This window comes from Labeo rohita, chromosome 8 (assembly GCF_022985175.1).
Source record: "Labeo rohita strain BAU-BD-2019 chromosome 8, IGBB_LRoh.1.0, whole genome shotgun sequence".
In the NCBI taxonomy this organism is placed as follows: domain Eukaryota; kingdom Metazoa; phylum Chordata; class Actinopteri; order Cypriniformes; family Cyprinidae; genus Labeo; species Labeo rohita.
Genome location: NC_066876.1, coordinates 15981790 through 16009483, shown reverse-complemented (window position 1 = coordinate 16009483; position 27694 = coordinate 15981790). Strand labels below are relative to the sequence as shown.

Sequence of the window (27694 nt, the reverse complement as noted above, 5' to 3'; positions counted from 1 at the left end):
TTTAAATTGGTTTATTATATCATGCAGCCTTGGAAAACCGTCTAATAATGTGTTTCATGGATTCTCGTCTGTAGAATGCTCCATGTATTTTGCCAGTTACTCAAACTGAATTGAGTAATCATGACAGCTCTACTCTCATTATCCATTTTTCATGTTTAATATTCATGGGGAGCAAGATGTTGGTTCAATGAATTTTTGGGGCGACATGGCAGGGCTTATTATAGTTCTAAACGAATGTGACTGTGCTGTATTCTGCTTTGAAGTGCTAGCATCACTGACTCTCAGAATCAAAATATTGTTTATTAATTTGGAGTTTTCAGCACAGTAAGCACCACAGCAAATTTCCCCTCACTTTTTCCACAAGGCTACCCAAACACAAACGGCCTGACCGCACCGGGCAGGACTCCAAGACCCCCATCACGCTCCGATGAAGACCACTAAACAAATAGTGCCATCCTAGTGCTCCCGTCACTAACTCCATCCACTGAGACGTGCATTTCCAAAGAGAAAGAAGAAAGAGTCCAAACAAAGATAGACACATGAGTCAATTCTCAGCACACTGACACCTTTTATTGGCTATTTTGGCTGTGAGCGCCTAGTTTCTGAAGGGCTGAAATAATTATTGTAAACTAGGGCAACTGCCATTATCCGAGTTAGGTATCAAAAACCGGTTATTATTCAGAAGAGTGAGGAGCCTCAGTTCATGTCATGTGTGTCTTTTTAACAGGCAAGGTCCACAGTGTTATGATGACCTCACTGTAGTAATAAATCATGTGTGAGCGTTACATATACAGCGCACACCTCATAATGTGACCTCATCCTGCACGTTCCTGACAGCAAACGATGTCACGGTCAAAAGGTAAAGAGAGCGTTGCAAAAAAAACCTCTAGTCGCACATATGCTTCCTTTTATTTCATTCAGGCCTTGAAGGCTTGGCCTACCAGGTACTTGATGTATTTCACTATCAGTATGTGATATACTCCACAGAGGAGTGTGAAGCTGTGCATCTGTTTCTCTGTATGCGTGCAAACGTCTCTCCCATGACTCATATTTGAGAGCTTGGATTGGTAGTGTTAGTGTTGAGTCTCTGTTAGCACCTCTTAATGCGCACTCTATGGCGGGGTCAGCTTCAGGTCAAATTTGGAAGCCGTACTGTATCTGTATCTGTAATCTATATTTTTTTTTTTTAGGAAAAAACAAACTTTTAAACAGTACTCGAAGTAACCATATACTATAACACTATTGCCTGATTTTGCTCTATTTCGTCCTCAAAAATAGTATAAAACAAGTCACAACTGAGCCGCTGCACATCTCCATTCAAATTAAAAAACAAACAAAAAAATTTCAATTTAAACACAGCGTTGTTTCGTTTTTGAATGAACTTGCATTTTTAATCAAATCTTGTGAGTCAATGATTCAATTTCCCATTCATAAAGACATCACCTGCTCTATTCCTGAATGAATCATCCGTTCAAACGAATCAAATAAATGAATGATTCAGTAATTAAATCAGTGACTTGCCAGTGACTCAGTGACTTGCCTTATTTAAATCATTTAACATTTCTATATTCAAAATTTTATAATTAAAACATTAATCTCAACATGAATTTATAAATTTGATTGCACTCATGCCACCTCTGAGCCTCATTAAACAAATAAAAATACACCTACAAACCACTTTTGTGTTCCTCTGTGCCACCTCTGTAGTGCAAATTAATTTTGTTAATACTAATTTCATTTGTTAACTTATTCTTATTCTACTTGTTCTTATTCTGTTGTTTTAATTAGAAATTTTAAAAAAGCTTATAAATATATATATATTTTTTTAATTTTACATAAAAGTTAGAAAAATGCCATTACAAAGTAGGGGTGGGAATCTTCAGGCACTTCACGATCCGATCTGATTCCGATTATGGGAGTCACGATCCGATTCCAAAACAATTCTTGATCTATATTTTTCCCCAATTAATTCTTCTGCTGTGCAAATACATCTTTACAACCTTACATTTTAACCAAAATTGCAGTTTCTTTGCTTTTTGTTTATAGTTGGAATCTCTGTATGAAGAGTTCAGATGCAAAACCAGCTAAAAGCCATCTTGGTTGAAAATTAGATGATGATACTGAGTGAATGCTCTCGACACATATTATACGTCCATCAAATATTTTTTCTTCAAACTCGCTAAAATACCAGCCTCAGCCCAATCAGAAGTACCGGTACTTACATAGAAACCTATACATCTGAGCCTGATAAAAATGCATTTTTTAAAGAAAGACGTCAGATGGATTTAGCTGGTTTTGCATCTGAACTCTTCGTATGTCAATACTGCCATCTTAAAAGTAGGGGTGTGAATCTTCACTGGTTTCATGATTCAATTCAATTACAATTGTCATTATTAACTCACTATGATATTACAATATCACTATGCATCACATTCTCAGTTTGCAATCGATCTTCAGGACAACAAACACAAAGCGCACAAGAAAGTACGTCAGTGCACGAGTTTTGTGCATGTAATAGTACTGCATTCCAAATGGCATTAATGAAAGCATATCTAAAGTAGAACACTGCGGGTAGAAGCACACACTGTCAAGCAATGCGTACGAGTCTAGCGGCTTTCACACCGAACGTTAAAAGTGCTGCGCTATGAAACCATTCATTTCAGTTGCTTTCGCTGTGTGAGGACAGTTTATTGCGTTGACCAAAGCACACGTGCAGTGGAGTGCACCACTGTTCAAAATAGTTGAATACTTTGTTAAAGAGAGAATCGCGATGCATCGGAGAATTGATTTTTTTTTTTTTTTTTTTTTTTTTTTTTTTTTTTTTACAAAGGGGTGGGAAAAAATTCCCCAGTAAATCACTTTAAGATTATCACCTCATAATGGGAAGGCAATTTTTTTTTAACAGATCTTTTGATTATTGATTAGAAGGTGCTCCTGAAATTTTGACTGTGCTCCTAAATTTAAGTTAGGACCACAAGTGCTCCTAAAAAAAAAAAAGTAAGCGTAGAGTCAGATGTGAATCTGACTCATTATCGATGTTACATGAGATCTTCCTCTCTCTCTTGTCCCGTCACTCTATGATCTTTTATAATAAAAGTTTTTTTGGTCAGCACGTTGCAAGCATGTATTTCAGGAGGTTAACTGCTGAGATAAGAAGGATGAACTAATACAAATAAAATGTGGCAACAAGCCAACACAGTATTTTCCTCGAACACAATTAATCAAGTTGTTGTTAAAAGAAGTGAGTCTTAAGCCAGTGCCTGAAGATTGGGTGGGATTCAGCCATTCTGTAGTGGAAGTTGGGTGTGGAAACAGCAAAGTGCTTAGTCTTGTTGTCATGTTAAGGGTGTGACAAGTTATATGAGTCAATATTCTTGAGTTTACCGGATGAGTAGGTGATTGTCTGTTAATTGTCTTGTATGCGAGGACAAGTGTTTTGATTGACCTGCTTTGGATGTGTGTCTAGGCTAAACTATATTTGGCATTTTTGTTGTTAATTGTATGTGTTTTTGCATTTATTTACCACTAAATATAACAATTCACAATTATCAATTTATGTTTTAGTGTTCAGCTTTCATTTCTGGAAGACTGACACAGCGTTTCTTTCAGGATGGTTCTGAACAAAATCTATCTCGGAGTCGTGCTCCAAACCTCTCCCTTTAAGGGAATGTGTGCTGAAGCCTTTTTCCATTGGGGGGTCTGTAAATTGGAAATGAGCAAATGTTCTCCCACATACCCCCACCCCCTGCCTCGCAACAGCTGTAAGATATTAGGCCTTATTTTCTCTTCCGTTGAGAGACAGGAGGAGTGGGTTCTTTGCCTCGCTATGATCAGACTCGAGAGGACGATGGGGATCCATTAAATGAATGATTTGGAAAGATCTGCACAGTCCAAAAACAAGTGCAGAGGACTGGCTTGGAAAATCGAAGCTGCTATTCGTAATATCTTTCCAAAACATATTGGAAAATATTTGAAAGCGATTTTCAGTCACAGTTGATGGAGTCTGGAGCTTGCAAGCTAGTTAAACTCGAGAATCAAATCAACTGATTCATTGAAAATACCTGACTCAAAAACAATTTGTTTAAAAAGTCATATGCTTTTAGAAGAATAAAGCACACAAGCCATATGGACCAATTTTATGGTATTTTGCTGGTGCTTTTGTGTGTTTTTTTTAAAAACTTGATTGCACAGAAAAGAGCAACCAATTCTACATGACGGTTAGTTAGTTAGTTTTATTTATTTATTTATTTGTTTTTTTCAAATTTTGTTTTTTTCATTTTCGTTTTTCTGGATTTATTTTTTTAGACTGTTTTATTGGTTTGTTGGTTTAATTAATTGAAATCATGAAATATACACAATTTAACAGCATTTTATTAAAAGGGTAACAAAAATTTAATTTATTTATTTATTTATTTTTTAAGGCCCTGTGAAAGGGGTTTAAAATCTTTTTTTGTTTGTTTTCCATTAATTTTATGGATTCCATTTTAATGGTTTCATTCAGCTTTACTAATCAAACACATCTCTAATTATTGGTTTAAAATGTGTATATATATTTAAATACATTACTATTATTATTATTATTATTATTATTATTATTATTTTTTTTTTTTTTTTTCTTCCAGGAATACTGTGTTGTGTTTTTAAATTTTCCTGGTTAATAAATTCTGGTAAATAATTTTCATGGTTAATATTTCTTAAAGATAATGTTTTAATAATAATTTTATTATCAGTAATAGTAGTACTGTTATTACGTTAAGTAATACAGTCAAACCAAAATGTATTCAGACACAACATGTCTCACATTATCACAGTTTGTTCACTATAGTTTAGAAAATCGTAATAAAATATATGACAGGGCCTCAGAGTTAAACTGTGTCAGAACAAATTCATCCTGATAATCACAAATGAATTGCAGTCAAACATAAACATAGTTTAGAAAATGGTAATAAAATTTGACAAGTACTCAAGAGTTAAACTGTGTATTTAAATAGTATTTTTACAACATAATTTTCACAGACACTCATTTTGATTTAATTGTACTGACCTAGTTTTGATTTATTCATCCACAATTTGGCAAATTATGTCACTTTCCGCATTATACTGTAAATTCCATTTTTATGACTGGATTCCGTGATTCCGTCTTCGTTTTCAAATCGTAGGGCCCTATAAATGATAACAGAAATTATGGATGAACTTTTTTTTTTATGAACGTTGTGTCCCTTGTTGTGCTGTGACCTGTTTGAGCGGTTTGTTTGTGGTGTGGTTTGCTTTGAAGCTGAATAGTGATATAATGAGGCTCCATTAATGCTCTTCAGATGTTCTTTCCATGATAGAATCTAATAGCTCTGATCTCCAGGCACTATTAGTTGTGCGATGCCCAGAATAATTAGCCTAGCTTGTTGCCCTCTCATTACTTGCAATCTGTTTCTTTGAACCGCGAGTCTGAGATCATGCTTTCACTAAAAATAAAGTGATAAAATAAGTTGAAGGTTTTCCTGTTGTCCAGATGGGCAGCCCTGGTATTGTTGTGTTGATCCTGTCTTGAGCACATCTAGGATTTTGCTGCCTTTTAAGGCACTGTTTTCCAGCAGCATATACAGTAGAGCAACACCCCAGCAGACAGACGGCAGGCTCTTCTATGATCTCATGGTGAAGCCTCAAGCCCAGCAGCTGATGACAAGCTGTGCTCATACGCCTAGTTCATTGGCACTTTAGTATACTAGGAGCACATGTGAGCCGGATCCTTGTCAGTACAGCCAATCAGAGCTTCAGCGACAGTCAGCATCATGCTAGATTTGCCAACAGGCTGTTTCTGATAAACTAGCCTTGGGAAAGACATGCTCTTTGCTTTCAGCGGTGCAAGTGCTCTTCAGCTGTTATTTAAGTGCCTTCTGCCCCCTGGTGGAAGTAAGTTTACAGACATCAACTCTGACATCAAACAGACATTTCCTTTTGAAAACTTCCAAGACTGTTATAGATCATGTAGACCTTATGGTTATCTTTTATAAATCTCGATTATAAATATCTGGTTTAAAATGTGCCAGATGCAAAGTAATCTTTTGTAGCTTAATGTTAGTCATATGTACTGAAAAACATTTTTCAGAAAAGTTTTTGATGTCATTTTTAAAATTGTTTTAACCATTTTTCAAAGAAAATTTTAAAAACACTTTTTTTGAACTTTTTTTGTTTAATTTTTAATAGTTTTCATTTTAAATAGACTATCGTCATCATTAAACATATATTTTTATTTTTAACATTTTACTGGTTATATAATTTCAGAACTGATCATTTGTGAACACAAAAACATTTTGGGGAGAGCGGGGTGATTTGAGCCTGTGGGGAAGTTGAGCCACCCCTTGTTTCTAGGCAACCTTAAACAAAATTGGTGATGTGACCACAAATATATAATGAGTTATCCATTTTACTCACACTGTGAGAGGCTCATGGAATAATTGGTAACTACGTTTAGGTAAAAAAAAAAAAAAAACCTGTTGTTCAAAGTGTTTTTTTATGTTCAAGGTCTCATGCTTCTTCTGTGTGAACAACTACAGACAAAAATCTGAAAAAAATCTTGTGTGTTTGTGTTTTCGGAAGTTATAATATGAGGCAATTTACAGTAGTTAGTGTGATATTAGCTCTAAACTGCTGGATGATACAAGTTTGTTAAAATGGTAGAAGTGGAGTAATTTGAGCCAAAGGTCCTGGGGTAAGTTATCAATGGCTCACCCTTTCATATAATTATAAAAAATTATTTTACTGTAATTCTATATTATATTTTATTAATTTTAGACCGACATTTTTTATTTTGTCCTTTTGAACTTCATTTTGTTCAGAAAATTAAAAAAAAGGCCTTGTTTATAAAAATTGGGCAAGGAAGTTGAAGTGTGTTTCTCTTACTCCCAGATATTGACATTTTTTTTAAACATTTTATGAGACGTGCAGCAAATGCATGCTAGTTTATGTCCTGCCGGATAAAGGTCAATAGACTATAATAAAGTTCATATGTATCTAACCTCCTAACCCCGTAGCAGATTCATTCTGAATAAATCTCTTCCCAAATCGTCCCTCGTTTCGTCTTGATTTTATTTGTTGACAAATGTCAGTAGATTTTAGTCATATTTTTTATGACTAATACTTACCCTCTCCCTAAGCTCAAATTACCACACACTGGGTGCAAGTTGAGCCAAGTGACCACTTATTTTTTTTGGAAAGCCATATTTTGAACGCAGTTTATTTTAGATCCAAAGTGATTATTCCCAAGGATGCACCACATCTTGAAATATGTACATCTTTAAGTTGGACCTATTACTGTCATTTGCTCACTTTAAACACACCATTAATAAAAACTGACTCCACTTACCCCACTCTCCCCTTATTGACAATGACGCACAAGAAGGTCATGAGGGTCCTCTTTGTGATGTAACATCTTGTTTTGCTGTTTTAAAAGTTGGTTATTTTTGGCAAAATTTATTTGGCTGACATAAGCTTTTCAAATGCTAGTAATATTTTAAAACTACTGCTTCACTGCAGCTTATTTACATGGCAAGATACTTTCAAGAATTTTAATGATGATTTCAGTATGGTTACTCAACTGTTTTTTAGCAGTGTAGTCACAGTGAATCTATAAATGTGACCTGGACCACAAAACCAGTCATACGTGAGGTTTTTTTTTCAAATTGAATAAATAAGCTTTCTGTTGATGTATGGTTTGTTAGGATAGGACAGTATTTGGCCGAGATATAACTATTTGAAAATCTGGAAAGGGTGCAAAAAAATCTAAATACTGAGAAAATCGCCTTTAAAGTTGTCCAAATGAAGTTCTAGCAATGCACATTACTAATCAAAAATTAAGTTTTGATTACAGTAGGAAATTGGGAACTTTACAAAATATCTTCATGGAACATGATCTTTACTTAATATCCTAATGATTTTTGGCATAAAAGAAAAATCTGTAATTTTGACCCATACAATGTATTGTTGGCCATGCTACTTATGACTTGTTTTGTGGTCCAGGCTCACAAATGGTAACTTACGTTCTCTTTATCTCTGCACAGACTGAGGGGTAGATGTATCACCAGGAGCGAGCGCAGTATGAAGAAAGCAGGCAGGCCAGTGGGGAATAAGGCAGCAAGTGGAGGAGGTAAAGGTGACACAGTGACAGCTGGAACCTCTGCTGGCAAAAGTGCTGTTAAGAGCCCTACCACAGCTCCGCTATCCAAGGTAACACCACTCCCTTGCACAGATCAATAACTTAAACCAATATTTGTCACTCTGTTATTGTTACTTTTTTTTGTTGATTTGTTAATCTTTGATCAACAGGTCAAAAGCAATGACGATCTTTTAGCTGCTATGGCTGGAAGCAGTGCAGGGACAAACAGCAGTGTTGCCAAAGGCAAGAAATCAACCTCTACTCATTCAACATCCTGTGGAACAAACACTAATAACCCTGACACAAAGACCAAGACCACCTCAGGTATTTAAAGGTTTTGTTTAATTTAACCAAATAACTGTTTAAGCATTGTTTAGACTACTGTTGTAGTTTCAGCTTTGTAAGATGAAATGTTTTATTTATTTGTTCTCATGTTTGACTTATTTCTTCACAAGGCCCATCTGGCAAACGGGCATCATCCACGGCCTCCAAGGAGTCAAACTCCTCACGTGATCGCTTGCGAAACTCCAGAAACTCCAGCAGTAAGAAGCAGTCATCCACTGGCGCTTCTGACCGAGCCCAGCCCAGGCATTCCCGTGGACTGCCCCAGACATCAGACTCAGACAGCCGCATGAGCAAATCAAAGTCTGACGGACAGCTAAGTGATAAAGTGGCCCTGGAGGCCAAAGTAAAAAATCTGCTAGGTCTGGCCAAGAGCAAAGACGTGGAAATCTTGCAGCTCAGGGGTGAGCTGAGGGACATGAGGGTTCAGCTGGGACTGCCTGAGGTTAGATCAACTTCACATTATAATATAGGGATAGTAATTCTGTCATTAATTACTCACCCTCATGTCTTTCTGAACCCATAAGTCCCCCTTCAGTCATCTTTGGAACACATATTAAGATATTTTTGATGAAATCTAGGAGCTTTCTGACCCTGCATAGACAGCAAAGCAATCACCACGTTCAAGGCCCAGAAAGGTAGTAAGGACATTGATGAAATAGTCCATGTGACATAAGTGGTTCAATCGTTATGTTATGAAGCTATGAGAATACTTTTGCAAAGAAATTGTGGAATTAAGTCATTATTTTTGTTTTCTTTGGACACAAAAAGTATTCTCATAGCTTCATAAAATTATGGTTGAACCACTGATATCACATGGACTATTTTAGTGATGTCCTTACTATCTTTCTGGGGCTTGAACGTTTCAGTTGCATTGCTGTCTGTGCAGGGTCAGAAAGCTCTTGGATTTCATCAAAAATATCTTAATTTGTGTCCCAAAAATGAACGAAGGTCTTACGGGTTTGAAACGACGTGAGGGTGGGTGATTAATGACAATATTCATTTTTGAGTCAACTAACCTTTTAAGTATTTATGTGGTGATACACGTACTAGTAAATAGTGTTGGTGCATCTGTAACATGACATCCTGTTGTGATACTTCTAGGAAGATGAGGAGGACGAGAGGCCACCTGAGAGGGAGGCGGCTGCAGTGATCACAGCTGCAGATGTGGAGTCAACATTGCTGCTCCTGCAGGAGCAGAACCAGGCCATTCGTGGAGAGCTCAACCTGCTTAAGAATGAAAACCGTATGCTAAAGGACCGCCTCAATGCTCTTGGCTTTTCCCTGGAGCAAAGACTGGATGGAGCTGAGAAAACCTTTGGTTTTCCCTCTACAAGTCCAGAACTTTCCTCCTCTGGAGGTGGTGGAGGTCATGGAGACTGTGCTACTGTGGCCTCCTCTGTGGAGGGATCAGCACCAGGCTCCATGGAGGACCTCCTTACAGGAGGTCAGCGAAGTGGCTCAACGGACAACCTGGACAGCGAGTCCAGTGAGGTCTACCAAGCGGTGACCTCCAGTGACGACGCTTTGGATGCTCCATCGGGTTGTGGTTCCTCCTCGTCTTCTGAGTCTGAAGGTGGTGCTCCAGCATGTCGCAATTCATCTCGTAAGGGGAGCAGTGGAAACACCAGCGAGGTGTCAGTAGCGTGCCTTACAGAGCGCATTCACCAAATGGAGGAGAACCAACACAGCACGTCCGAGGAGCTCCAAGCGACTCTACAGGAACTGGCAGACCTGCAACAGATCACGCAAGAGCTAAATGGTGAAAATGAACGCCTGGGAGAAGAAAAGGTCCTGCTTATGGACTCCCTCTGCCAACAGAGTGACAAACTGGAGCACTGCGGGCGTCAGATAGAGTACTTTCGCTCACTTCTGGATGAGCACGGAGTGGCCTACTCGGTAGACGAAGACATCAAGAGTGGGCGATACCTGGAGCTGGAACAACGCTATGTGGAGCTTGCAGAAAACGCTCGCTTTGAACGTGAGCAGCTGTTAGGTGTGCAGCAACATCTGAGTAATACTCTAAAGATGGCCGAGCAGGATAACGCAGAGGCTCAGAGTGTGATCGCAGCACTGAAGGAGCGCAACCATCACATGGAGCGACTTCTAGAGGTGGAAAGGCAAGAGAGGGCTAGCATGGCGGCAGTTCTGGAGGACTGTAAAGCTGCGGTCAGCAACGACCAGGCTGAGCTGAGCCGCTGTCGGGCGTTACTTGAGCAGGAGAGGCAAAAGGTTGCTGAACTTTACTCAATCCATAATGCTGGAGATAAGAGCGACATCCACCAGCTGCTGGAGGGGGTTAGGCTGGACAAGGAAGAAGCTGAAGCCAAAGCCACCAAACTAGAGGACGATTTGGGCCACGCTCGCAATGAGGTGGCATGTCTGCAGGACACTCTCAACAAGGTGAGCAAAAGCACTGGTTCATTTGCTTTAAACGGTTCACCCAAAAATGAAGATTCTGCCATTAATTACTCGCCCTCATGTCGTTCCAAACCTGTAAGACCTTTGTTCATCTTTGAAACACAAATTAAGATTTTTGATGAAATCCGAGAGCTTTCTGACCCTCCATAGACAGAAGGTTCTTCCATGTTCAAGGTCCAGAAAGGTACCAAAAACAATACCAGTAATGCACTAGGGTGATGCAGAGGAGAAGATTTGTTGACTAAAGTCGTTATTTTTGTGGGTTTTTTTGCACACAAGAAGTATTTTTGTAGCTTCATAAAATTACAGTTGAACCACTGTTACATGGACAATTTTGTTGATGTTTTTGGTATCTGGAAGAATGTGGAAGGACCCTTACTGTCTATGCAGGGTCAGAAAGCTCTGTTTTCATCAAAAATATCTTAATTTGTGTTCCCGAAGACGAACAAAGGTCTTGCAGGTTTGGAACGACATGAGGTTGAGTAATTAATGACAGAATTTAAATTTTTTTAACCTTTATGAACCATTAAGAGCCTGTTTGACAGCTCTTTGTTTCATCTCATGGTGGTCTAGCTGGATGCCGAGTACAGGGACTTCCAGAGCGAGGTGCAGAAAGAGTTAGCTGAGCAGAAGAGGGCTCTGGAGAAGCAACGTGAGGACATGCAGGAGAAAGAGACTGAGATCGGAGACATGAAGGAGACCATCTTTGAGCTCGAGGATGAAGTGGAGCAGCACCGAGCCGTTAAACTTCACGACAACCTCATCATCAGCGACCTAGAGAGTCAGTTTGATTTGCACATCCTGATTTTGATCTTCTACATCCTTATGTTCTTTGTCATGATACATTTAATCCAGGCATGCCCAGTGCCGTTCCTGGAGATCTACTTTACTGCAGAGTTCAGTTCAAACCCTGTACGAATACACTTGTTTGTAATAGGTGTATTTTATTTGGTTTGAGCTAAATGTTGAAACTAATTGCTGAAGATCCAGCTGCATGCTATGTTCAACACTAGGAGATGCTGTTATTGGTGTATCTCCCTTATATCACCACATGGTGGTGCCAGTTGTTTAAGAACATGGTTACTGTGTTATTGTACAGTAGGTCCAAGCAACCGTGAATAAGTAAGTTTTTTAACATCACTTTAGTGCTACAGATCACAAATGTCACTGTCACTTTTTATTCTTTGTGCTGACATTTAGAATGAGTTTTAAAATGCATTATGCTTTTATTGCGTAATCACTGCTGCTTCAGTGCATTTCTTTTTTTTTTAAATTTCTCCCATGTGAACCCTGTATGCCCTCAGTTCACATGCTCACTTGCTCTCTTTCCGGTTTCCTGGTAGACTCGATGAAAAAGCTACAGGATCAGAAGCATGACATGGAGAGAGAGATAAAGATACTGCACCGCAGACTCAGGGTGAGTGAGGGCAGAGGCAGCAGTTCATGCAGTCATCTGAGGACCCGGCTTTCATTGATAGGCATCGTTGGATGTCTCTGGATTTTAATTATAATGTTGGGATAAAACCACAGGGAAATCTTAATTTCTCACTAAACGGTCTCTTAAAGAAGAAGTCCACTTCCAGAACAACAATTTACAAATAATTTACTCACCCCCTTGTCATCCACGATGTTCATGTCTTTCTTTCTTCAGTTGTAAAGAAATAATGTTTTTTTGAGGAAAACATTTCAGCCTTTTTCTCCATATAAAGGACTGATATGGTGCCCTGATATTGAACCTCCAAAATGCGGTTTAAATGCGACTTCAAACGATCCCAAATGCGGTTGTAAACGATCCCAGCCGATGAAGAAAGGTCTTATCTAGCGCAATGATCGGTATTTTCAAAAAAACAAAAGAATTTATATACTTTTTAATGCCAAACGCTCGTCTTGTCTTACTCTGCCTGGACTGTTTTTGTTCCTGTTCATGACAGTTAGGCTATGTTGAAAAACTCCCATCTCATGTTCTCCCTCAACTTCACAATCGTCCTATATTGCTGTGTTAGCCTTTTTTTTTTTTTTTTTTTTAAAGGGTGTTTGATCTTTTTTTGCATGTTCACTCAGCAAAGACTGTGTCGGTACTTCTGCAATAATGTAGGATGATTTTGAAATGATTTTTGAAGTTGAGGCAGAAAATATGGTTAGAGTTTTTCAACATACTCTAACTATCTTGAGCCAGAATACACAGAGTTCAAGGACTGTAAGGCAAGACGAGCGTTTGAGAATGAAAAGTATTTAAATTGTATTTTTTTAAATGTAAATAACCGATCGTTTCGCTAGATAAGACCCTTCTTCCTCGGCTGGGATCGTTTACAACCGCATTTGGGATCGTTTGAAGTCACATTTAAACTGCATTTTGAAAGTTCACAATCAGGGCACCGTATCAGTCCGTTATATGGAGAAAAATGCTGAAATGTTTTCCTTAAAAAACATAATTTCTTTACGACTGAAAAAAGAAAGACGTGAACATCGTGGATGACAAGGGGTTGAGTAAATTATTTGTAAATTGTTTTTCTGAAAGTGGACTTCTCCTTTAAAGTGATAGTTCACCCAAAAATGAAAATTCTGTCATTAGTTAACCCTCATGTCATTCCAAACCTGAAAGACCTTCGTTTATCTTCAGAACACAAATGAAAATATTTTTGATAACCTAAGAGCTTTCTGACCCTTCAATAGACATCAACACAACTGACACGTTCAAGGCCCAGAAAGGTAGTAAGGACATCGTTAAAATGTGACATAAGTGGTTCAAGCATAATTTTAGGAAGGTACAAGAATACTTTTTGTGCACAAAGAAAAGAAAAATAACAACTTTATTCAGTTTCTACTCCATGTCGAAGAATTTGAATAGAAATATTACCAAACGTTAGAATTAGACACTTCGACAATATGCCAATGATAACAATAAAGAGGGTTTCATGGGCAGTGGAATAGGAAAAAACATGCAAGAAGATGGGAGTGAACTTCTTTTGAGCACCGTGTTTTTATAATGCTGTTTTATGCATAAGATGCTGGAATAGATGCGAGGACAACAGTCAAACACGTCCATGTTTACATAGAAAAAACAATGGAAAAGCAGCGCAATCTAATAAAAAAAAAAAACTGTGAAGTAGTACTACTGTATGTCTATATTCCATGTTTGCGTCATGATGACAGGCTCAAAAATGTCTGTTCATTGTTTTTACACAACATTTATAGTTAATAATGGTCTGGTGTTATACCTTCAGTCATTTTGAATTTGAATTACCTTGAGATTTTTATTTTATTTTTTGTAAAGCATTTTCCTCGTATTATTTCTTAACATATAATACGTATAAGACAAGTTTATACAAGATGTAGATGTAGTTCATGCATCTTTTCTGATATTTCAGAAGTGGTTTGTACATTTACATCATGTTGACAACTTCATGTTTGGTGCACTTGGAATATAATTTTCTTTAACTAGAGGGTTAATAAAAATCTTAAAAAATTGAGAAGTGGTCTATCATATCGCACAGCCCTACATGAAAGGGAAGTAATTATTGAATAAAATCGTTATTTTTGTTTTCTTTGCGCACAAAAACTATTCTCATAGCTTCATAACATTACGTTCGAACCACTGATGTCACATGGACTATTTTATCAACGTCCTTACTACCTTTCTGGGCCTTCAGCGTGTCAGTTGCCTTGCTGTCTGTGCAGGGTTAGAAAGTTCCTAGATTTCATCAAAAATATCTTAAATATCTTGTGTTCTGACGATGAACAAGAGTTCCCTTTAAGGTCCTGTTTACACTAGTGCGTTTTTGTTTTAAAACAGTGTTTTGAAATGGAAATGATCATCTACACTGGCGTTTTCACTTTCAGAAACGATCTCTGTTCACACTACACAACCGAAAACATGTCACATGACCATTCATAATAAACATGATGCTAGTGTTTACTCGGTTGTCACAAATGTGTGGGCAGCCACACCATCCGTTTACATTAAAACACAACCCGAGTTTTCAAACTAAAACAGGGTCTGCAGCATTTTCCAAAGTCTCAGTTTTTAAGGGTTGAAAACACCAGAGTAGTGTAAACGACAGGCGTAACCGTAGCAAAAGTTATGCATTTTAAAGTGAAAACACACTAGTGTGAACATAGCCTAAGTCATATGACTGGAGGACACCACCTTTTCTGTTTATTAATAAATGTTGTGGTTAACACATGTCTATAATTATTCTTACTAAACCTGTGCCTCTGTGCATTTCTGCATATTCAGGAAGAGTCTGCAGAGTGGCGTCAGTTCCAGGCAGATCTGCAGACTGCTGTGGTCATTGCTAATGACATCAAGTCAGAAGCTCAAGAGGAAATCGGTGACCTACGCCGCCGCCTGCAAGAAGCCCAAGAGAAAAACGAGAAGTTGGGCAAAGAATTAGATGAAGTTAAAAACCGCAAGTATGTGTTAAAACCTAGTGCATAGTGTTGCGATGCCAGTCTGTAAATTGCACAGTGACAAGCAAAAATTGATACTGTTGTTTTTGGTGGTGAAGTTACTTGTTTTTAACATCTTATCTCAAACTTTGTTATAAAAAATCAATAGTGCATTTTAGGGTTATCTTAGAAGACAGCATATTTTGTATCCTAGCCTTGATGGCATATTTTTACAGGAATTATCTGTGAGCACCTTTGTTTGAGTTTAATTATATTAAGGCCTATATGTAGTGGATGAGGCTCACATGATCATTTAAAATTTAATATAGAGTTTCCTGTCTATGAGGAGATGGATTATCCGTGTTTAAAATGTGTGACTCTGTATTGTCTCAAAGGCAAGATGAGGAGCGTGGACGTGTATATAACTACATGAATGCTGTTGAGAGGGACCTGGCTGCACTCAGGCAGGGCATGGGACTGAGTCGACGTCCCTCTACATCTTCTGAGCCGTCACCCACCGTTAAAACACTCATCAAAAGCTTTGACAGTGCCTCACAAGGTACTTTTTTTATTTTTTATGTTTCATGTATATGGGGCATCTTTAATTGTCGCAGAATGTGGATTTAATCTATTTTGGTGTGATATCAGGTCCTGGAGCAAATGCTACCGCAGTTGCTGCCGCTGCAGCCGCCGCCGCTGTGAGCACAACCACGACCGCCCCCTTACCTCGCACACCTCTCAGTCCCAGCCCTATGAAGACCCCGCCTGCTGCTGCTGTCTCACCCATACAGGTACCTCAGAGTTACACAGTGACACGTAACACATTTCCACAGTGCTTATTTGCAGTGTAAAGGTCAAACTGTAGCATTCTGGCTCTTTTCCTGCTTGTTGAACCTTGGAAGCCTCTGAGATAGCAGCACTTCCTCCTCCTTTGGGCCTCTTGACATTTCTCACAGCATCGGCTCATTCATGAGAACTACGGAATTTCCATTGTGGGATGGTTTGGTTTCCTTTTACGTTTTATTTCTAGCGCAGCCATAACTTCTGATTCTGTCTGGATGTGAAACAGTTTTTGGTTTCTATTCAAGCGAGATCCTGTCTTCCATTCCTCACTACCCAATCAAAAGTGTTGCACGCCTAGTTCATCAAAAGAGCTGTTAGTAGCCTAAGCTGTGAGCTTGCAATCTGAAAACAAAAAAACGGAAATGTTTAATTTGTAGTGAGCTTGCCAAGAGTTCTTAAGCAGTTATTGCTATGCCAAGTTTGTAAGCTAAGCTGTTAGCTTGTTAACTGAAGAAGGGAAAAGGCTGAAGGGAAATGTTAAATGTTTTGTGACTTTGCTTCTAGCTCATCAAACAAGTGTTCTTAAAGGAATATTCCACTTTTTTTGAAAATGGGCTCATTGTTCAATTCCCCTAGAGTTAAACAGTTGAGTTTTACCATTTTCGATCCATTCAGCCGATCAAAAAAAAATCGCAACTTTTCATTTTTTGTCCATCTTTGTACACAGTGTAACTACAGTAGAGTCAAGGTTTAAATGGGAAAAATATCGAAACACATTGGTAATTTTTGATCGAGATGCTAAGCTATGTTAAAAGTGCTACCGCCAGACCCGGAGATCGACTGAATGGATTCGAAAATGGTAAAACTCAACTCTTTAATTCTAGGGGAGTTGGAAAATGAGCGTATTTTCAAAAAAAGTGGAGTGTTCCTTTAATTTTGTGCTATGCTATAGGGTTATAACAATATACAAATCTTCCAATATGATAATATTACAATATGAACTCCACAGTAAAAAATACTGTACATTTTAAAGTTAAGTTATTCTATCTATCACATTTGGAGAGTTCAAAAATACAAGCTCCAACCCATGTTCTTAACTAAGCAAACTTAGATCAGAAAATAGTCAGTGAATTGACTTGTACCTGAACTTTAAAAAGGACCTAACCCTCTTTTTATTCGTGGTATATTGTCTCAGTTTAAATTACATTCACACTGGTGTTTAGGAAGCCAAAAAAGACTTGATGAAAGGATAAAGCCATATTGCACTTTTGAATTTTTTTTAATGAAAACACAAAGAAAGGTCGATTTTGACCATTGTAGGACCCTATAAAATTCTGTTTAAAGTTTATTAAAAGTTTAAATTACTTTTAAGGCCCTATGAAATGTTTTATTTTTTTCTCAAATTCAGCTTTATATATATATATTTACACACACAAAATTCAGTTTTTCATTTTTGATTAAATTTTAATAATCAAAAGCATCTGTAATAACTTGTTTTTTTTAAATATAATTTATTATTGTTTTATTTTATTTTATTTTATTTTCAGAAATCGTGTTATATATTCTAGTTAATACTTATCCTGGCAAATATTCCTTAAAATTTAATTTAGTAATAGTACTATCATTACACAAAGTAATATATTTCTGTCACAGTTTCTTCAAGTTAAACCAAACTTTTATTTTGACAGGTTGCTATGTTCTAGAGATTATGTGTTCATGTACTCATATATTGAGGCAGCAGAGGCTGAAAACACTGCGAGCGCCACGCGTGCTTCAGTATAGTAATTAAAACCGTGCGACTGTGCCATTCATTCACACAGAGACGCGCAGAACATGCATGATTAGTTTTTAAATAGTATTTTTGTGGCTTAATATTCACAAACAGTACTCTATATCACGTTTTAATTTAAGTGTACTAGCCTACTTTTGATTTATTAATCCAAAATTTGGCCGTGATATTCCTTGTTATACAATAAATTCCATTTTTCTGACTGAATTCTGTGATTCCCTCCGTGTTTTCCATGTCGTGGAAATCATAGGGCCCTACTGTTAGTAATACAGTATAATGTGATATGTCATTTAAAAGTACGATTCTATTCTTCACTCGACAATGGCAGTATCAAAACAACCTCAGCTCATATTGGACTTCATGCACAGTTTGCAACACGAATACCAGCCTCATTTCTCACCTCAGTGTAACACTTGGAGCGTGCAAACGGTTTTGAAATTGGCTGCGTATATCAAAGTGACACCCTTTAAAATGTTCAGCACTGAGGATATATAAGGGTGTGATTGTCAGGGCATTATTGAAGTAAGGAGAAGTGAGATAAGGACAGCAGACAAAGACGAAATAGATCTAAAGTCATATCCTCCTGAGAGGTTAGCTGCAGTCTGTAGCCGCTTTTGATTGATGTAGAAATGGAGGAGCATTCTAGGGGAAAAGAGCAATGGGATTTAACAGAAGCTGACCACAATCCAGCCGTGAATGTGTAGCCGTCAAGAAGTAGTCGTGAAGGGAAAGAAACCTTTTACAAAGATCAGGTGCTCAGTCTTATTACAGCTTCCTTTATTTTTTTCAAGTGTAGAAAAGCGCATGTGGAGTTTTTAAATGAAATGGAGATATGAATCTATCTTAGTAGTGGAGTAGGTTACATGAGATACTTCTCTTTTTATGACTTTCTTTCATAATCCTATCTCACTTCTAGTGACTCTGCTGTTGTTATTTAGTCAAATATCTTTGTTTCAGATCAGACCAGTTGATGAAATATGTAAGCTGATATATTAAGATGATTTAAATGCTGTTTATGTTAATCATCTACAGAGACACTCCATCACTGGCTCTATGGCTGCTGCAAAGCCCCTCTCCTCCCTTACAGACAAAAGGCCAAGTTACACAGACATCAGCATGCCAGGTAACAAACACTGCTACTTTGCTTTTTCAGTCCTTTCAAGTGAGACCCTGGACCACAAAACCAGTCATACGTAGCACAGGTATATTTGTAGCAATAGGCAACAATACATTGTATGTGTTAAAATGATAATTTTTTCTTTTATGCTAAAAATCATTAGGATATTAAGTAAAGATCATGTTCAATGAAGCTATTTTGTAAATTTCCTACCGTAAATATATCACACCTTAATTTTTGATTAGTAATATGCATTGCTAAGAACTTCATTTGGACAACTTTAAAGGCAATTTTCTCAATATTTTATTATTTTTATTTATTTATTTTATTTTTTAAAATACAATCAATGGAAAGCTTATTTGTTCAGCTTCCAGATCAGATGATGTATACAATTTTGGGAAAATTGACCCTTATGACAGGTTTTGTGGTCCAGGTTCACGAATGGTCATTAACTGAAGTTAATGACCATTAAAAGTTGCTTTCAATACACTGATTAATTTATTCCCTTTTACTTTATTGATTTGAGGATTCAAGTCCTGCCAGCCTTTTCCTTTCAGTAGCCAATGGAAATGTCTGTCGGTTTGTTTTAACATCTAATTGTTATAACACCAACATTATAATATTAAGTTTAATTGATTACATTTAATTACATTTTAAATTTATTGAAGAAAAATGCACTGTATTTGTCATTGAGTTTATAAAATATAATTGTGATGAAAGGGTTTAATAAGAATGTTCAGTGTTTTATAATAACGTATAACAGTTTAAAAAAAATCACAATCACAAAGATTCAAAGTATGCTTTATTGTCGCCAACCAGATGTTTGTTGTAGAGGTCACGTTGGTATATACCAAAAGCAACAGAAAAAGTAACAGAATTCATATGTAACCACTGCTGTCAAATCAGTTAATTGTGATTAATCGCATCCAAAATAAAAGTGTGTTTACATAACGTGTATGTGCTGTGTATATTTATATGTATATATAAATATACATACAAACATGCATATATTTAGGAATAAATGTAATGTATATTTATATATTATATAAAAAATCATATATAAATATGAGTACATATATATTTAAGAAATATTTACGTATACGTATATATTATATTTGTGTAATATATACATCTACGTTGTGTGTTTTTATATATACATGTAAGCACACATATTATGTGAACACAAACTTTTATTTTGGATGCGATTAATCACGATTAATCGATTTGATGGCACTATATATAAAAAATATATATATAAATTAACAAACAAACAAAATAAAAACAAATAGGTCCTTTATATAAATTTCATGCTATTTATTAATGATCTATTTGTATAAGGTCATACGGTTAAATGCATTATAAAAAAATTACATAACTAATAATTGTATTTAATTAATAAGTGATGCTAAGACTAACCGCCCACTATTTAGTATCTGTCAAATTATTACTAAAAACCTGATCAGTCAAGGAAGCTTAAAATTGGGATTTTCATTCCAGGAAGTGTATACTAACTTCTAATTATTTTTGTGAGTGCAGTTTCAATAAAATTATTTTTAAAAATACTTTTTTAGTAATCACACAAAACTGGAAATGTGTTAGTCAAAAGGTGTGGTGCTCCTGTTGTGCCGCTCCACCCTGACCTGGTAAATGAACAAATGCAGTTTTTAAATGACCCATTGCAAAAACAAAAATGCATTATGTGAATCATAGCACCCAGTTTTTCCAGAAGTTGTAATGGTGTGGATGTTGTGGGATTTGGATCTAAGAGGTTGTTTCTTAGGAAGAAGTGGCCTGTTTCCCGACACTAGAGGTTTATGATCCAGCAAAGGCAGCAGTGAACTCATAGTGACCTCAGATGTGATAACTCATGCGAAAATACACCAAGTATGAACAAATACTTGGGTTTCAATACCCCCTCCCCACTCATTTTCACCATTATTATTCTGGAAAAGGGAGGCGTGTGTGTTTGTGAACATGCGGGAGAGGGCATAGAGCTCGTTCAGCAGCTTATTGCGAACTCTTATCAACCTTTGTGGAAATGACAGTGTTTTGATTGGCCTTCATGTGGGGGTGATCGTTCGCCCTGTCTGACCCTTTATAGCTATTTTTACTGGTTGTCAACGTTACTCTTTTTTTTTTTTTTCTCATGTTCCTTTCATTTTTATAGATTGATTTCTTTGATTATTCATGTAATAGCATTTGATTGTCATTGATTTAATGTGCAATAACATTTTATTGTCAATCTGTCAAGTTAGCATCGTGTGTTTGTGGAGCGCAACATTCATTCTTTCCTTCCGTTGTGTTTTTTCCTATTACTGTCAGAATTATATTTAACTCCCAGATGAACTGATAACAGATATTGAAATCCTGATTATGACATAATGTCTCTTTCTCTGTCTGCAGCTGAGCATCTACTAAGAGCAGCCAATGGCAGTCGTCCCACTTCAGCTCTTCAGAGAGTCTCAAACATGGACACATCAAAGACAATCACAGGTGAAACTTAAACCCATTTAAAATAAGATTAATATAGACACTATGCTTATAATAAACACTCAACTAATGCACTCATATAGGCAGTAAGTATTAAAAGAGAATTTACTCACCCCCTTGTCATCCAAGATGTTCATGTCTTTCTTTCTTCAAAGAAATTGTTGCAGCACAACTGTTTTAAATAGTGTGATACTACTAATAATTCATGTTTTTTGAGCAGCAAATCAGCATATTAGAATGATTTTTGAAGGATCATGTGACACTGAAGCCTGGAAAATTCAGCTTTGCTATCACAGAAATGAAATATATTTAAAAAAAATACTGTAATATAAACACTGACTGAAGTCAAACAATAATATATCACAATATTACCAATTTCACTGTATTTTTTAACAAATAAATGCAGTCTTTATTATTATTTATAAACATCAGACTCAAATTTTGAACAGTAGTGTACATTTGGTGCAAAAATTTGTTTTGAGAACAATTTAGTAACATTACTTTTTTTTAAAATTAATAATGCAATGCATCATAAAGTCTAAAAAATTTGGTCATAATTTGATTTATTTAAAATATTTTACCATTATTCATGGATATTTTTATATTCCAAAGACAATAATGTAAGGTATGGTACTCTCATAAATGGCGGCGAATATTAATATAAATAATTTAAATAATAAAATATCATAATTTGTGTTCTGAAGATGAACAAAGGTCTTTAGGGTTTGGAACAACATGAGGGTGAGTAATTAATGACAGGATTTATATATTTGGATGAACTATCACTTTAAGGATTAAGACAGAAAGGAATTTTATACTGCTAGGATATATCTACTGTTACCCAAAAATGATCAGTCTTCTCCCTCTCTTTACTGTTTAGTGTCTCGGAGAAGCAGTGAAGAGGCGAAGAGGGATATCAGTGCTCCTGATGGAGGCCCAGCTTCCTCTCTGATAGCCATGGGCTCTGCTGCACCTCCTCTCTCTCTGTCCTCTTCCTCGTCCCCCACAGCCTCAGTTAACCCCACAGCGCGCAGCCGCCTTCGGTACGCACCTGCCCTACAACTCACTGTAACCTACACACGATGTATCGTGTACATTTTTGTTTTGATTTTCAAGTGTCACTGCCCTCAGTGAACATGCATCTTGACCAGTTTAAAATATTCTGCGATATGAATCTAAAATGCTTGAGCTGATAATACTTGCTATGGTTTGTTTATCTGTGTTTTAGAGAGGAGCGGAAAGACCCTCTGTCAGCTTTGGCACGCGAATATGGTGGTTCTAAAAGAAATGCACTGCTGAGGTGGTGTCAGAAGAAAACCGAGGGTTATCAGGTTGGTATTGTGACAAAACCAGTCATAATGGTCAATTCGAAATATATACATCATCTGAAATCTGAATAAATAAGTGTTCCATTGATGTATGGTTTGCTATGATGTTTGCTATTTGGCTGAGATACAACTATTTGAAAATCTGGAATCTGAGCGTGCAAAAAAATCAAAATATTGAGAAAATCACCTTTAAAGTTGTCCAAATGAAGTTCTTAGCAATGCATATTACTAATCAAAAATTAAGTTTTGATACATTTACGGTAGGAAATTTACAAAATAGGTTCACATTTACTTAATATCCTACTTAATATCCTAATGATTTTTGGCATTAAAGAAGAATCAATAATTTTGACCCATACAACGTATTTTTGGCTATTGCTACAAATATACCCATGCTACTTCAGACAGGTTTTGTGGTCCAGGGTCATATATTATTTATTAATAATCTTATATTTATGTTTACTTATGTTTAATATGGAAAATCTTGATCCGCACTCACTAAAAACAGTCTTCTTTTTACATTTTATTTTACATACATCACCAATAGGAAAATACACAAACGTTTCGTCTCAAATCACCTTCAGTGTGTAAAGCAATTCAATCCCTCCACCCGCTTTTAAAATGTTTGTGTAAAAAATTTAATATATTTACCTGTTAATGTATATTAATGTATAAAAAAACACATTGCTAGGTTACCTTCTACGTTTGATGACTTTTTATATTTTTTGCTCCAACTGTCCTCTTAATATATTGTAGATGCTGTCACTTTCATGTCACTGTAGGTTTCTGGATTGCTTGGAAGTTTTATTCTTGCTAAATCTCAGATGTAATTTTTTTCTGCAGAATAATAGCTGTAATGCTGGCCTTCGTCATACCTGTTAGATCCATCTTTTTTTCCCTTTGTCAGATTTCAGTGAAAAGCTCTTTCTTACTTTTTAAACAAAGTCTGTCTCTTCCAGAAAAGCTTGTGTGGTTGTCATAGTCACTGTTTATCAAGATCCTCACCAGGAAGTCTGCTGGATTTCTCTGACTCTTTAAATGGCACTTGACGCAAAACAGAGTCGTCAGCAGCACCCCTGAGAACAAACTCGTTGAATTTGCATCATCGGGGCATTTTTATTTATGAAAAGCTACATTGTCCTTAAGCAACATGAAGTCTCTACATCTTTTATTGATTTGTTAATGGATTTTTTTTTATTATTATTTCCCCCTCATTTTTAAATTCCATCCTCAGTAGTTTTCTAATACACACTGAAAGGTCAAATACATAACATTAAGCTGCATTTGTTTATTATGGTTAAGCCTGCTTGTTTGCACATATTTTAAGAAGCGAAGTAAACATGAGTTTTATCTCCTTTTTCTGGTTGTGTTAACCACCAAGACTTCACCCACATCTGAAACTATGAGATGTGATCACAACTGATCCTTATCAAAGTGCAACGGAAGAGAAATGGCATGATGCTTTTTGTATAATTAGATAGAAGTGTCAAAATAATGTAGAAACAAAAGAAGTATCTTTATTGCTTTCAGCACTCCTTACTCATCCCTAAAGAAGGATGTCTGGGAGGCTGAAGTCTTTCATTACAATGAAAAGTGGAATTCAAGGCATTGTGGACATTTGTAGAAATTGATCTGAAATGTGTCATTTTGTTCTTTAACACACAAAAGGGGTTGTGGGAGAAGGTATGAACAGGAAGTCTGATTCATTTTACACCACATGAAGATGAGTACATTTTGCAAAGTAGGGGAAGTTTCTATTGAATGTGCTACACTGAACTGCACACAATTCATTGCTTAAATGTACTGCACCTTTATTTTCATAATCCTACATTTTTAGTTATTCCTAATGCAAAATTCAGCAGATCTGTCATGTCTGTTTGTTATGCAGAACATTGACATTACCAACTTCAGCAGCAGTTGGAATGATGGACTGGCCTTCTGTGCTGTTCTTCACACGTACCTTCCTGCTCATATTCCCTATCAAGAGCTCAACAGTCAGGACAAGGCAAGTACATGAGTTCTGCATCATGACTGTGTCATATAACACTACCTCAGTGGCCCCAAAAAGTATTTTGACAGTTACACTACCAGTCAAAAGTTTCTGAACAGTAAGCTTTTTAATGTTTTTTTTTTTTTAAAGAAGCCTCTTCTGCTCACCAAGCCTGCATTTATTTGACACAAAATACAGCAAAAGCAGTAATATTGTGAAATATTTTTACTAATTTAAAATAACTGCTTTCTATTTGAATATATTTTAAAATAAAATTTATCCCTGTGATCAAAGCTAAATTTTTAGCAACATTACTCCAGTCTTTAGTGTCACGTGATCCTTCAGAAATCATTCTAATGTGCAGATGTGCTGTTAAAAAACTTTAAATAGTAAAAAATATTTCATCATTTCACTGTTTTGCTGTGCTTTGAATCAAATAAATGCAGGCTTAGTGAGTACTTTAAAAAAACATAAAAAATCTTACTGTTCGAAAACTTTTGACTGGCAGTGTACGTCATTGAATAAATAACAAAAATCAAATCAAGTGGCATTTGTTTTTTCAAACCTATGAGAACAGACATTTGTCTTTTTAGGTTAATCTCGATTTATTTGTTGTTAATCTCACAAGCATTCGTTTGTATTTTCAGAGACGAAATTTCACCTTGGCCTTCCAAGCTGCAGAAAGTGTGGGAATCAAGTCCACTCTGGTAAGCGGTTTTAAATGGATATTTTGCATTAGCTTGATCACAACAGCTCATTCAGGCCTGTAGTTTGTACACAAACATGTTCAGGAGCTCCGGTTTGCACTGGAGCAACGTGCACAATGACCTAATGCAGATCTGAGGCGCTCTATTAATCATCATGTTGGAATATTTCTGTCATCCACTCCCATCCTGTAAGCTGACAGCAGGTGAAAAGCTGGAAACACTTAATTATCAGCCAGCGGTGTTTACTTATAGCACACTGTATAGAATTGTTTCTTCTCTATTGTGAACTACTTAGACAATAAGTTCAGCAGGCACATACTGAAAGCACCTCTGAATTTCCATAAAGAATATATGTTATTCATGTTATGTTTTGTCTAGAATTTAATAGACAATCAGTGACTAGGTTTTTCAAATGGACATTTGTGTGCTAGTAATACAGTAGTTATTTTCCTAAATCTTTTTTAAGCTTGCCAAGGCTGCAGTTTTTTTTATATATTATATTTATTATATAATTATATGAGAGCAAAGCTAAAATTTCAGTCCTCAGTGTCACATTATCTTTCAGAAATCATTCTAATATGCTAATTTGCTGCTCAAGAAACATTATCTATGTTGAAATGTTGTCAGACTTTATTCTGGGACTTTTTGATGAATGGATTTGTAAGGGGTTCAAGGGATTATGAAATCGCTCATAACTCCTTAACTGTCAGTTGTAGGCTCAAGTGTCTTGTGTCATTGGAATCCTTGGCTCACTACGGAAAAAAACGCATGCCTCAGATTCGATATATTCTCTGGAAAGTGAATTTCAATAATTAACAAAAAAGTTGAACTTTTGACTCGCGGTCGCAACGAAACACCAAAATGTTTGAAAGGGGCGGGGTCGCTTTTGGTAAAATGCCTATAACTTCTGAACGGAATAATATATCTCCACAAAACTCAGAACACTTATGTAAGAGCTCAATCTGAGGTCACAGGAAAAAGATTACGGAGCTTGGCCACTTGGTGGCGCTATTAGAGGAAAAAAACACATAAAAATGGCTATACCTACGCAACAATTTGTCCTATCAATATGAAAATCACAGTCTTGGTCCAAAGTGCCACAATTGTCTATAAGGACATTTGCGTATGTGGCCATGTATCAAAAAAAAACATGGCCACCATTGGCCAGTGAAGTTTAAGCACCTATTAGACGAAGTTAACGGAGGCCAATTGGAACAAAACTTGTTGGGCCCTTTTGATTCACGGCTCCAAAAGCCACTGGGGGGGCATTTTTCAAGGGTGTAAACCAGGGGTGTCAAACTCAGTTCATGGAGGACCGCAGCCCTGCAGAGTTTTGTTCCAACCTTGCTCCAACACACATACTATGCAGTTTTCAATTAAGCCTGAAGGACTTGATTAGTTGGATCAGGTGTGGTTAATTAGGGTTACATCTAAACTCTGCCGGGCTGTGGCCCTCCAGGACCGGAGTTTGACACCCCTGGTGTAAATAATTGTACATTGCGCGGTTCTTCGCACATACATGTGATATTCATATCATACGATTGAGCTCCTCATTCTAAACAACTTTGCCTCTATAACCACTACTGTCAATCAATTAGTTTGTTAAATGATTGAGAAGATGTAAAATAAAAAACTACTTTCTAGTACTACTACTAGTCCTGGGTTTTTCACTCAATCTGGAGAAAACCACTGCAGTACAGTTCTCTGGACTCTCTAGGTCAATAATCATCAAAAAAAAATGTTGAAATTTACTCTTTGGGAAGCTATAATGGTGTCGTTTAGAAAAGGGGCTTGTCCAAATTTACCCAAAATCCTATAAAGCCTAAAGGAAAACTTAAAATTTCATGAAACGCATGCGACGTGATTCTAAACAGCATGCAGTTTTAAGGAGATCAGACCATAGCTGGTGCTATAACAGTCATAAACATTAAACATTAAAAAACATCATAATTCTATGGTAGATTACCTGGATTTGTCAAAAATGCTGTTTTAAATCATTGATTTAGGTAATTACAGGCTTGCTAGATAATGTGTTTTTTTCATATGTGCTTAAATGTCTTAGAGCGCTTGAATGGTGCTTACTGCAATATTTTGAAATAGAAATTGTTAGTCACTTTTAATCAGTTGCTGAATTCCTTGCTGACCCCAAACTTTTAAATGGTAGTGTATTAAAATGACAGATCTATATA

General features: G+C 36.6%; 1 protein-coding gene across 1 annotated transcript in view; it reads left to right on the top strand.

Moving 5' to 3' along the window:
• specc1la (sperm antigen with calponin homology and coiled-coil domains 1-like a) overlaps window positions 1-27694 on the top strand; it is a 34306-nt gene that overhangs the window by 3887 nt on the left and 2725 nt on the right. The window contains exons 2-16 of the mRNA XM_051117006.1: window positions 8055-8220; window positions 8320-8473; window positions 8605-8936; window positions 9596-10894; window positions 11486-11693; window positions 12256-12329; window positions 15150-15325; window positions 15697-15860; window positions 15950-16092; window positions 18906-18996; window positions 21394-21483; window positions 22361-22523; window positions 22709-22811; window positions 24697-24813; window positions 25446-25505. Coding sequence (XP_050972963.1) covers window positions 8092-8220; window positions 8320-8473; window positions 8605-8936; window positions 9596-10894; window positions 11486-11693; window positions 12256-12329; window positions 15150-15325; window positions 15697-15860; window positions 15950-16092; window positions 18906-18996; window positions 21394-21483; window positions 22361-22523; window positions 22709-22811; window positions 24697-24813; window positions 25446-25505 — 3303 coding nt within the window. The 5' untranslated portion in view covers window positions 8055-8091. The remainder of the gene's footprint in view (window positions 1-8054; window positions 8221-8319; window positions 8474-8604; window positions 8937-9595; window positions 10895-11485; window positions 11694-12255; window positions 12330-15149; window positions 15326-15696; window positions 15861-15949; window positions 16093-18905; window positions 18997-21393; window positions 21484-22360; window positions 22524-22708; window positions 22812-24696; window positions 24814-25445; window positions 25506-27694) is intronic.